General features: G+C 37.9%; 1 protein-coding gene across 1 annotated transcript; it reads left to right on the top strand.

Moving 5' to 3' along the window:
- The first annotated feature begins 512 nt into the window (after positions 1–512).
- Positions 513–10683, top strand: LOC141821836 (cysteine-tryptophan domain-containing zinc finger protein 7-like). The gene is given in 15 exon segments (XM_074709208.1): positions 513–650; positions 1245–1317; positions 1403–1527; positions 1764–1889; positions 1891–2130; positions 2211–3565; positions 3651–4063; positions 4135–6065; positions 6152–6303; positions 6524–6684; positions 8010–8170; positions 8319–9063; positions 9189–9286; positions 9365–9481; positions 10457–10683. Coding segments are annotated over 12 exon segments (5067 nt in total). The 3' UTR covers positions 8511–9063; positions 9189–9286; positions 9365–9481; positions 10457–10683.
- The last annotated feature ends 65 nt before the right edge of the window (positions 10684–10748 follow it).

Here is a 10748-nt window from a genome sequence, read left to right on the forward strand (position 1 = left end):
AGGAGGGAAATTGATAAGTTTTAAACCTGCGAAAAGCGGAGTGGAATTTTTTGTAAACTTTGGGAGGGAAAGTGAGATTTTAGCAATAAAACCATCGTGAAAAATTTGGAAAAAAAAGGAACGGAAAAAAAGAGGGAATAATAGTTAATTAATTATTTTTATTATCTATTCCTTCCCCGTCTTCCTCTCGCTTTCTCTCTCTCTCTCTCTCTCTCTCTCTCAAAGAACACCAAACAAGCGAACGAGATCGAAAGGAACGAACGCGAGCGCGCTCGTGGCGATCGCCGCCCCCGATCTCGTTTGGCGAAGTCTCGATCTCGATCTTGGGGATCGTTTTCCAGTCCGCGTGTTGTTCCGGCGCCGATCGCCGCGGTAGTCGGAAGCCGCCCTCCTCCGGTGAGAGATTCTAGGGTTTGGGCGGCTGGAGGAAAGGGATTCGGGAGATTTCGTTTTCTGGATTTTCTAGCGAGGTGGGGGGAGAGGTGCGGAAGGGTGGGGGGTTTCGTGATTAGATGCTGTCGGCGGCGAGGAGGGTGGATGCCAGAAGGGGGCTAGGAGGCATGGAGGAGGAAAACGAGCTCGAGGAGGGCGAGGCGTACTCCGGTCAGGAGGACGGCCGATGCATCGATCCTGATGCTCTCTCCTACATCGTAAGTCCTCCCAATTGATTTCCCTCTTGTTTGCTTGTGTTGTTTCCTTTGTCGGATAACTCTCGGAGATTCTGTATATATTCATGGCATGTTGGAACTCTACGAAAACTGGCTATCTGGTGTAGTAAATTTTTGTTTGGCCATACATTTGCATTACTGGTGGCTGGGGTCTATTAATGAGTTTTTGATCTTAAACTGCACGTTTTGGAACAAGTAGGTATATTTCTAAAGATGAAAATTTTTGTTCGGGTTAAAAAAAAAAGGATTATCTGATAGTCCAAAATCACGAAGGTCCCTTCTCAAGTCTTCAATTGTCCTTGTTCTTGACTGAAGCTCCATTTGCTAGCATTATGGATCAGAGAAAGTCATGAATGTTTTTCCTTGAAGTCCTGAAATTTTGTGTTGCAGTGAACTTCATGACAATTGTAGCTGCCTATGGTGCAATTTGGATAACGCCTAATCAACCAATCGTAGGAAAATGTCTTGCGAGTTGTTAAACAAATTCTAGATCATATTGACAGTTTTTTTGTCCTGAAACTTTGGCGATTGTATTGTCACCAGTTTCGTGGTATTATCATTTTTTTTTCTTCTCAGGATGAGAAAATACAGGATGTCTTGGGACATTTTCAGAAAGACTTTGAAGCTGGGGTCTCTGCAGAAAATTTGGGTAAAGCAGAATATTTGTCCCAGGAACTTGTTAAACATCAATTTGTACTGATTTCTTGGCTAATGAGGACTCATCCAATTTACAGGCGCAAAGTTTGGAGGATATGGTTCATTCTTACCTACTTATCAGCGTTCTCCTTCCATTTTATGTCATCCTAAAAGTCCACATAAAGTGGGAAATCAAAATGTCACAAAATATCCCGCAGTTGAGGTGCGCAATTGGTTTTAAGTTTTGTGATAAATCCCATTAGAATGTGTTTCATGTAATGTTTTGCAACAAAACTCTGGTTATTCAGCATCATTTTTTTTTCTCATTAGTTATGCAAAAATACATGTCTTTTGCTGGTTCAAATATAAGAAATTTATTCACAGAACTATTGCCAAATGCTAGATGATGTTTGTTAGTTAGTAATCAAGATTATGAGTTTGCCATCTCATATTTTATAGGTTACAAACCAAAACACTTCAGTTATGTTGAATTCATCTTTTCCCAAAAGTAATGCTACAGCAGTACCATTAGTAGACAATTCATGCAAACGGGATATCTCTACAAATAAACCAAACACTCAGGATCCCTAGTTCTCTGCGGTCTCCATTTAGTAAGACAGCTGATGGCTCTGACCACAAAATGCTGAAGCTTCGCATTAAAGTGGGTCCTGACAACAACTTGGCTCGAAATAATGCGGCTATTTACAGTGGTCTAGGCCTAGATATTTCTCCATCATCATCTTCTGAGGAAAGCCCTGATGGAAGTAATGGAATTTTTCCTGAACCACATGATACATTTGATGAATCTCCTAGGACCATTCTCAAGGTAAATTTGCTTTTATCTACCATCATCTTAGGCAGGATCTTTTTGTTTATTAAATAATTCTAATTAATCCATTTGAGCAGGTTATGACATCTTTGCCTATTCCTGGTGTCAATTTGCTTTCACCACTCCGTGATTGTTTATTTCACTCGATTGAAAAAGATCTCCCTTTGAACAAACCACGCAAACAAGGGAAATTGTCGAAGGAAAGGTCTGACACTACTTCTGGCTTTATTGACTTTTCTATACATTCAAGAGAATCAAATGGTCAGCCTGAGAAGCCAACTAAGTTGAGTAAGCAGAATGGGAGGTCAAAGGGAGCAAAGTACCAGGAAGACAAAGGTGCTGTAATTTTTAATAGGGAAATTGACATAGAAGCTCGACCAGTGCAAGAGCTTGCCTCTAATTCTTTTGGTAGGGTTTCTTCCAATTCAAAAAGTACTAAAAAAGCAGAAGGGCAAATAGGTGAAAACACTACACTTATTGAAACCAAAACCCTGGATTACCCATTGGATGTCAGAAAGGATTTATCAAGGGACAAGCCCATTACTGGTCCTACAAAAGATAGACAATTTGAGTTAGTTGATAGCACAATAGATAACGGGGCTGGCTACTTGGCGAACAGAATCAATCAGTCAAAAGGAAAATTGAATGAAAAAACAAGCATGACACAGAGGACATCAGAGGATCGAAATGCAGATTTTCAAAAGAATGTGAAATCTGATCTCCAGAGAGAAGTGAGACTCAAGACCGATAAAGATTCTGAGATTCCCAATGCTGACATAAGTGGAGAGAAGAGGAGGAATGAGCAAGTAGCTGAAGCTGCTGATCAGACCAAGCAAAGTTCTTCTCCATTCAAAGACATGGTGCTGCAAAGGAAGGACCAATTATCTGACAAGAAAAGTAAAGTAATCACAAGTCAATCTGAATCTGGAGAGGTTGTGAAAGCCAGTGTCTGTGGAAGCTTAGCCACAACACTAAATGAAAAGAAGAAAAAGTTGGAGAAGAAGTCCAAGGGTAAAAAATCACTTAAATATCCTAGTGGGTCTTGCGCTAATGAATCCTATGGAAATAGCGACTGGGTTGTCAAAGCTGAAGAGACTGGAGTTGGTTCATCAAATAATTTAAAGGTTAAGAATAAGAACATGAAGTGCAAGGATGAAGAGTCCATTTTGCCTTCTCAGCCAGTTAAGGAAAGGTCTGGTGGTAAAAAGATGGGGAGCACTCTAGCTTTAGGTACATCTGTGGGTGAACCAGTACCTGTACCTTTGACATGCAATGACCCTGCTGCAGATGCAACCATTGCGCCTCAAGCCTCCATTGTTATTGAAGAGAATTGGGTACAATGTGACATTTGTCAGAAATGGCGGCTCTTACCATATGGTACAAATCCTGGCCATCTGCCTTCCAAATGGCAATGTAATTTGCTGAATTGGTTGTAAGTATCTCTTCATCAACACTGTGAACTGCTTCTTTGCGTATTACCTTTCGTTTATGGTTTAATAATTGATATTCTTGTGTAGGCCAGGGATGAATAGTTGTCATCTCAGTGAGGACGACACAACGAATGCTCTACATGCATTGTATATTGCCCCAACTTCGAAGAATGTTGCTAGCTTAGATGGTTTTGGACATTCTGTTGCTAGTACATCTTTGGCTAGTGGAGTTCATCTTGGAGTGCCTACTATAAAGAAGAAAAATTCTCAAAAAGATGCTTCAGTACTAAATCAATCAATCTCTACAGAGTTTCCAATTGCTGTAAAAAAGGAGGACCATATCTCTGTTAATGATACTAATCAATATCTTCCTGCTGAGATTAACTCGTCAAATAAAGGTACAGTTGGTACTCTAGGCAAATCGGCTGATTTCAGAACAGAGAAGCATAAGCCAAAGCAAAAAGACAAGCATAAAAATCATGGATTCTATCCAAATGGAGGTATTGTTTTTGCTTGTCAATCTTTTGACTATGTGAACAAATAATATTTACTTGTATCTTTGTCTTTTCAGGTAATCAAAGTGAAAAAAATGAGAAACATTCAAAATCAAAAGGCAAGAGAATGATTGATCAAGATGGTCTTAGAACACCAAAGAAGCACAAGAAAGAAAGCTTGCAGAGCTTAGAATATGATGTAAAAGGCAATCCATCACCATCTTCTAACAAAGTAAGGAATGATGTTCAATTTTTCAATAATGGACATATCAAGGATCATCTCAGTACTTCAGATGTGGAGAAGTCCCTTTCTACAAAGAAGAAACTTATGCGCCATGAGATTCAGCACAACCAGAAAGGGTTTATGACAAGCCAAAATGAGGATAGCAGGGTTAATATCAAAGAAATTTTTAGTGAATCAGAGAGTGTTCAGGATAAAAAGGCTGATTTGTTAACGTTTGAAGGAAAGATATCCAAGACTAATAACCTTAATAACAGGATGGATAAAAAGCAAACAATATCTAAAACAGTTTTGGCTGCCAATGGAGATTACTTACCTGATGAAATGGATGAGGAAGCAACCAATTTGGTCGAAAAAGAGTGCCCCTCACGTCAGAGCCAGGAGAATGCCACATTTTCAAGAGATTTGGACTTTGGTTCCTTGAGGAGGGATTCTATGAAGATGAGGGGTACTAACTCTGTGCAACCTAGTTTAGCAGCTAATTCCAGTTCTTCAAAGGTTTCTGGTTCCCATAAAAGTAGATCCAATCTTCCAGAGTCGAAGGGTTCTCCTGTTGAGTCAGTTTCTTCATCACCTTTGAGGATACCAACTATGGAAAAACAATCGTGCAAAAAGGATTCTGATAAAAAATATGAAACTAACACTGATCGCTCTGTATTGAGAAGCCCAAAAAGATGTTTAGATGTTGAAGTCGATGGGAGAAACAGACCTTCAGCAAAGCGCAGGAAGGATATGGTTTCTTCTTTTCAGAAACAATCTATTGAAGGTCATAAAGCAGCAAATTCTGCTATTCTGGATTCTTTGGGAGGGACTGTCGATTACTTGGAGAAGGGAAGAACCCGATCAACTGTTAGCAAATATGAAGAAAATCTACTTGTGAAACAGAGTGTCCATGATAAACTTTTGCCTATTGAGAATGGAGATAATCCATACAAGGACGATTATCAGGACATAAAGAAAGTAAATAGGCAACACCAAATAGTTGACCCTACTCACCGTACGTCTGGCAAGAGCTCGTCAGGGTTTAAAGAGAAACATCGAGATTCTAAGTCCGATTCAGACAAAAGTAGGCTTAAGCCTTCTTGTTCTCATTCTGATAACAAAGATTTGAACTCTGCAAATAATGCCAGAAGCTACAGACTTGAGGTTACTACTGATTCCTGTAGGAATGAAAAAGATGACATCCATGGCAAGTATGTGAAGGATTGCTCGCTGAAGAAGGGCCATAGTTCAAGATGGATGGCAAGTAAAGCAGATAATAGCTTGACATTTGCTTTGCAAGACAATATGGACACAAATGGTTCTTCCATGCTTTCCAGTCAACAAAGAAATTTAGATTCAAAAAATTCAGTTACTGGGGCTAGAAGTTTGAAACCAGAATTTCAAGCGACACCTTTAGAACATGAGAAAACAATGAATCAAAATGGTTCACATAAGACTCGTATCCCGGATCTACTGTCTGGACAAGCGAAATCAGAGTTCAAACTAGCTTCTGGAGATAAACAAGAGACTCAAGCTCCTGATATTGTCTCTTCACCACTCAAGCAGCGAAGGTCTGATGGTGAGATGGTTGATGCAGTAACTACTGATGCCTTGAAAGTAGGAAAACAACATAAGCATCCAGATAGTCATACTGGAGTACACCATAGTAATATGAGGCATGCCCTTCCTAGTGGTCCTGACACATCCAGTCCAATGAGAAAGGAAAACCATACTCTCCTCGTTAAAGAGGCAAGAGATCTTAAACACACAGCCAATCGCCTAAAGGTAAATCTACTCTCACAAATCACTCCGACCCTTATTCCAATGTGATTATAAAATTTGTTTGCTCCTTACAAATGATTCTCTTGCAGATTGAAGGACGAGAGCTTGAAAGCACTAGCCTATTCTTTCAGGCTGCCTTGAAATTTCTCCATATTGCCTCTCTTCTGGAACCTGCCACTTTTGATAGTGCTAAGCTAGCAGAAGCAGCACAAATGTACTTTGAAACAGCAAAACTTTGCGAGTAAGTTAAAATTACATGACTATTAAGTTGTTCATAATTCTAAATGCATAATTTTCTGTTAGTACGCTCTAAAGCCTCACGGTATACACCAAGTCCTCATTTACAGTCAAATGGATGAATTAAATCATGTAGCCTATCCCAAATAGTGGTGAACAACTATGCAATAATGCTGCACTATTTTTATATCTAAGTAATATGGAATATGTCATTATCTTGACAGATTTGTAGCCCGTGAATGTGAGAGAATCAAGGACATGGCTTCAGCTGCTCTAGCATACAAGTGCATTGAAGTGGCATTTCTCAAGGCTGCATACTGTAAAAATCCTAATGCAAGCAGAGATCGACATGAGTTGCAAGCTGCTTTTCAGTTTCATCCTCCAGGTTTGGAAAGTGTGGCATTTCTATTAGTTGTGCATTCGATGTTCCAATTATGTCCCTTCTAAATAATTTATAGAGATCATACTTGCTTATTTTCTCACATGGTTCACTAAAGCCATGTTAGGGTAGTTACTCTGATTAGTTTAGTTGTACTTAGTCTCCTATCAGTGAGTCTACACCCCCTTCAACTTTAATAAAAGTAGTATGTCCAAGGTGTACTTTCAAAAACAGAATCCTGATGAGATAACTATGCTCTCACCTATCACTGCAAGCAATTTAATATTCTGGTTTTATTTTTCAGTGAGTGATAGAATGAGGTGGCGCATACATGTTGAAAGGAAACCTTGTGATGACATACAGTTTAAGATTCAGGAAAAGATTTATTCAAGGAAAAAAATATTTTAGTTCAGCTGTTGTTGCCTTCTGATTTGAAAGATCCCCTTGGTTCACTCCAAAAAGTTGGAACTTTATTTGCCTTTTATCTATACACAATACTAGTACAATTGTATTTAGATGCTTTAGATTTAGTTTTACTGGTTAACATTTATTTCTTTTTTCCTGTTGTCGACTTAAAGGTCACGGGTTCGAGTCTCGAAAACAATCTCTTGCAAAGTAGGGTAAGATTGCGTACAATAGACTCTTCCCCGAGACCCACTTGTATTGGTAGGAGTTTCGTACACTGGGCTATCCTTTTTTTTTTTTTGTACATTTTGTGTATGTTCAAATACTTAGTTACCATCACCGATAGTTGCTTGGTCTAGTAGTAAGAAAGCTAGGTCCATAGGTTTTCCGGCAAAGGTCGAAGGCTTGAATCTGTATAACAGCACTGTTGAGTAAGATTTAACCTTGTTGTTCTGCCTAAACAGGGAATAGTTTCACATCTAATGTGGCTTAGGGATACCTGGTTGCCGTGACCAAAAAACTACTGAGTTACCAACTACTATGGGATACCTGGTTGCCGTGACCAAAAAACTACTGAGTTACCAACTACTATGGGATACCTGGTTGCCGTGACCAAAAAACTACTGAGTTACCACTCCATAGTAGTTTACTTTGTTGATTGGATTATGACTGTGAAATGTTGAATAGGATGTTTTGCAATAGCTAATTAGCTATCATGATTGCCTTCACCTAATCATGGCTTTATATTTAAATATGTAATTTTTTTTTTATTAAAGTAAGATTTTTTTGGTAATTAGTGATGGAAGTTGTATGATTACCTTTCAAAAGATTAGATTTTCTTCTGCCAATTTATTCTTACATTTCTCTTGCTAATTAAGCATAAGATGCATTGATTTTTTTTATTTTTGTTTTGCTTTGTATTTTAGGTGAATCACCATCTTCTTCTGCGTCTGATGTTGATAATTTAAACAATCAGGCGTTATTGGTTAAGAATGCTTCGGTGAAGGGTGTAAGTTCTCCACAAGTTGCTGGCAACCATATTTTAGCTGCACGGCATCATCTTCAAGTTATGCGGTTGCTTCATTATGTAAGTATACCTATGAATTTCTTATTCTGTTTCTATGAAAAAATAATGACTGACTGATGCATGGTATAAGTGTTACATAGAATGAATCTTTATTTTTTAAATTTCCATTCTGTTTGTATTGGTATGTTTACAATGCGCATCATTGCAGACAAACGACCTAAATTGTGCGTTCGAGGCAACACGGAAATCACAAATTTCAATTGCAGCTGCTAGTGCCAATCTTGACAAGGACAGGCCAGATACCCTGTCTTCAGTGAGAAAGGCTCTCGATTTCAACTTTCATGATGTGGAAGGGTTGCTTCGACTTGTAAGACTTTCGCTGGAGTCTATTGGACATTAAAGCTTGCAATAGGAGAGCTCTTCTGTGAATCGACCTGTAGAAACTTTCTACTGCTGCAGTCTCTTCTTTGGTGGATATCCTAGGGTGAAAAATAATTTTCTGCTGCAAGTCGAATACTGCTCGTCGTCTTGAAGAGAGTGGACACTTTCCGGTTCATTCAGCCAGAAATGTGTAAGGAGAAACTGGCTTGCAAATTTTTGTATGGTGGATCTTGCAGGCTTTATTGTCTTACACACTGACAAAGGGATTAGACAGCCAACCAAAATGCATGAGAAATGTGTATGGGTTGTATTGTCGCCAGTCTGCCGCTAAACAAACTGGAATTCGCACGAGCTGATAATGCATTGCACCTGGATATTGATATTCACTAACTATGGCAAGGTTCCATGCTCACATATAACGCAATGTTAGGATTTCCTTAAGAGACATCTGGGAGCATGCCTGGATCTGGTACACATGCATGAAATGCTCTAAAGCACAGTCACCAAGTGCTGGTGGCCAACAACCTCTTTCAAATGCTTGAAGCTCCATTGCATCTGATACAACCAACACGGTATATCCATGCTCTCGCGTTTATATGAATTCAATTATTGGCTTGAACTAATACTTGGAGTTTTTTTTCTCACTTTCTGCCATATTGCTCATATTTGATATTTTTGTTTGCTCTTTTTCGCCCAGGTTTTCTAGTTTATCATCAATGAGGTAGACTACATTCCTTGTTTAAAGGAACCAATCAAGTTTGTGTTCTTCTAACAGAATCTTCTGCTTGTCAATCTGTAAGAGGTCAATTCACCTGGAATTTTTCGTTTTAGTTTCAATCGTTTTCGCTAATATTATCGTCGGTTCCTTTGCAGGGTGCATCTATCCACCATATCAGTGTAAAATATACTAAGAATAGCAACAGCTGGGGGGCAAGTGTGCAGCAGCTAGGTTCATGTTCATATCAATCTTCCGGCCAAACGGTGAAAGTGGTAAAACTCTTGAACTACTATTAGGAAGATTTAAATCTCAGCAAGAAAGGGAAAATAAAAATATGAACTTTTTTCTTTACTCTTCACAATCATTAAATGGGTGTCATTATTTTGATCATTATGAAAGGGAAGTCTCGTTAAGTTTGAATAAGGGTTTTAACGTTATTGCTATCGCTCCGAGCGATGATCGTCTCACATTGATATGGCGTAGGAACACTTTGTGGTTAAGGATTAAAAAAAGGAAATGTCATCAACTTAAATATATCTATTATATGTTTGTTTATCAAGCTATATTATAAAAATTATTTAAGCTTCTTGTCTAATTTGACTTACTTTTCACATCTTGTTCCAATACTTGTACAAGGATATATTGTAATTTATTTTGAAATTTTAAAACAAATAAAAGTGAAGGGTTTTATTTGAAACCATCTACTTACTAACTCTATCGTGAACAATCAATAACAGGGGAAGGGAATATTCATATACATTTTCATTAGTAATTAGGACAGTGAATATTCGCATGCATTTTCGTGGAAATTAGGATCTCAAATTGGCAAAGGTAGATAGTTTCTTGTAAGGGTAGCAGTTCATGTTATGTCATGCTAGGGTGGTAAGCAAGTCAAGTTTTGTGATGTTTAAGTTTGTTTGATAAGGTAATTGAAGTCAAAGTCTAAAATGAATCAAGCTTGTTTGATTATTTGAGATTTTTATATTTTAAATTTATTTGATTAATCCTTAAATTTGATAATATAAATTTATCTGTTCATTTTAAAATTTTATTTATTTATTTAGTATATTGATAAGAATTTTCACTAATATTGTTGATGAATATTAACAAATTGAACACATATGTTTAAATTTTAAAACTTATTTCAGATTGAGTCGGGTCAAACCTTGTTTTCTCTATCATTGCTAGTTTAGTTTAACCTGAAATAGAGAGTTTTGTATAAACATTTTTGTTACAATAATGTACAGGTGACTACTGCTTGGGGTTTAAAGCTCGGAGCCTCTGCCCCCGTGCCTTGCCTGCTTAACGTCGCTCGCTGATTAATTCTTTCATTTTTTTGGAAAAAAAATATTGTAAAGCCTATTTGTCGACACTAATATTCTTGTCGCGACTGTTTGTTATTGATTTTTTCTTTTTTTCTTTACTGAATAAACTTTGTTTTTTGAAAACCTTCAGGATGATTTTTTTTTTCGTCTGTGAATAAGATAGAGCAAATTAATAATCTGTCTCCATCTGATGTCTGTATATCTTCTACGTACT

The sequence above is a fragment of the Curcuma longa genome, chromosome 2, assembly GCF_044706935.1.
Source record: "Curcuma longa cultivar G26 ecotype Majalengka, Jawa Barat chromosome 2, ITB_CL_G26_1.1, whole genome shotgun sequence".
NCBI lineage: Eukaryota > Viridiplantae > Streptophyta > Magnoliopsida > Zingiberales > Zingiberaceae > Curcuma > Curcuma longa.